At 28.5% G+C, this 1,810-nt stretch overlaps 1 protein-coding gene across 1 annotated transcript; it reads left to right on the top strand.

Moving 5' to 3' along the window:
* The first annotated feature begins 487 nt into the window (after positions 1 to 487).
* LOC122000833 lies at positions 488 to 1,013 on the top strand. Its single transcript, XM_042555305.1, has 3 exons — positions 488 to 571; positions 672 to 695; positions 744 to 1,013. The coding sequence occupies exons 1-3, from the start codon at positions 488 to 490 to the stop codon at positions 1,011 to 1,013; spliced, it is 378 nt and encodes a 125-aa protein (XP_042411239.1).
* The last annotated feature ends 797 nt before the right edge of the window (positions 1,014 to 1,810 follow it).

The following is a 1,810-nucleotide window of genomic DNA, read 5'->3' as shown; positions in this document are numbered from 1 at the left end:
TACAATGAACACACAACACTATTATTTTTGCAGATGACAGGACATCACAATGAACACACTATTACAATTATTTCAGAATATGGGGCATTACAATGAACACACAACACTATTATTTTTTTAGGAGATGAGACATCACAATGCACACACAACATTATTATTTTTGCAGATGAAGGGACACCACAATGCACACACAAATCTTATACAATGCACATAATTTTTTCCTATATAATGGCATACTAGACATGGCCATCACAATGCACCTTTACTCTTGAAAAAAATGAGTTCAAATTCTCGTTCATCATCCTACTCAGTTGAAGAAGATAGACATTTATGTCATGTTTATCTTCATATTTCTCAAAATCCAATCATAGGAATCAACCAAAAAAAGGATTAATTTTGGGTAAGAGTTGAGATAGAGTATAATCAAGATCCAAATTTTAAAAATTAAGAGCGACCGAGAAGTTCATTACAAAAAAGAATGAATACTATGATTGCTGCTGTTTCCAAATTGAAGGGTTGCATACGACAAATCGAAGAATTGAATCCAAGTGGAGCATCAGAGGAAGATATTGTAAGTTGTTTTCATTAGTTCTTTTGTAGACTATCCAAGTTGTTTTCAATATCTAATTTAGTTATTAATTTTGTTTCATAATTGTATTATTTTCTTACAGATAAATCGTGCTCAAATGTTTTTAGTACAAAACCCTAATTACTCAAAGGGCTTCAAATTTGGACATGTGTAGAGCATTCTTCAAGGTATTGAGAAATTCAACAGTGACAACGTCAAAGCTACATTTACGAGAGTGCAACGACAAACTGCTCAAGCTGATTATTCTCAATCATATAATCTCGAGAAAGATATTTATTCACCTTCATCTCCACATGTCTCTTCGTTTAATCTCAACATCACTGATTCAGATAATGGTAGTACTTCAACTAAACGACCTATTGGGGTGAAGAATGCAAAATTGAAGAGAAAGAATGAACAACAATTCAGTAAAATGGTTTCATAAAATGACGAACTTGTTGCGGCGTTGGATCGAAGTACCAATGTTGCTATGTTAAAGGAAAAGAATAAAATTTTATTCAAAGATTTGAATATCATTGCTGATCCGATAATACATGAATTTATTCGAGATGAACAAGTCAGAATTATCCAAAAGAGGACTAAAAATCAAAAGTCTCAATCAACTCCACATCAAGGAGAAACATCTAGGATCAATTCGTCTCAAGAAGAAGAACAAGGATCTCAAGATCCTTTGAATGGTTTCGGTAAATTTTATGATTACTTTGATGGTTTATTAGGAGGTAATTTTTCAGAATATTAAACATTGATTTATTTACTATTGCAATGTTATTGTAGTTATTTAAATGTATGTTTAGTGTTTGTGGCATCTTTAAATTGTATGATGGACTATGCGTTATGTATTTTGAAATTTTAAATATTTAATTGTGTGTTTGTTATGAAATTACCAATATTATAAATTTTAATATATTGATAATCTTAGTAATATAACAAATATTTTAAATATTAATTATTTAAGTTAATAACTAATATAAATTTATAATATATTAAATTTACATAATAAATTCAATTAAATTAAATAATATTAATTTATAATATTTAAGAATATTTAAAATATAAATTTAAGAATATAATATATTATAATAAAAAAAATCCGTACTTGCACCATTTTGGTGTAAGTTTTAAGGTATCCATTGGAGAAAATATGATGTCCCTTTTATATCAAAATGGTGTAAAATGGCACCGGTTGAAGTTGCTCTTATACGTATAAAAAAATAATACATG

Source organism: Zingiber officinale, chromosome 1A, assembly GCF_018446385.1.
Source record: "Zingiber officinale cultivar Zhangliang chromosome 1A, Zo_v1.1, whole genome shotgun sequence".
NCBI classification, from domain to species: domain Eukaryota; kingdom Viridiplantae; phylum Streptophyta; class Magnoliopsida; order Zingiberales; family Zingiberaceae; genus Zingiber; species Zingiber officinale.
Note: the sequence above shows the minus strand (reverse complement) of the source record. Positions and strands in the feature narration are given on the sequence as shown.

What these genes read in the sequence shown, in the direction of transcription:
- LOC122000833 (XM_042555305.1), top strand. Translation starts at nt 488, where the DNA reads ATGATTGCTGCTGTTTCCAAATTGAAGGGTTGCATACGACAAATCGAA. An exon ending in GAGCATCAGAGGAAGATATT is followed by an intron (nt 572 to 671) that starts GTAAGTTGTTTT and finishes ATTTTCTTACAG; the next exon opens with ATAAATCGTGCTCAAATGTT. An exon ending in ATCGTGCTCAAATGTTTTTA is followed by an intron (nt 696 to 743) that starts GTACAAAACCCT and finishes GGACATGTGTAG; the next exon opens with AGCATTCTTCAAGGTATTGA.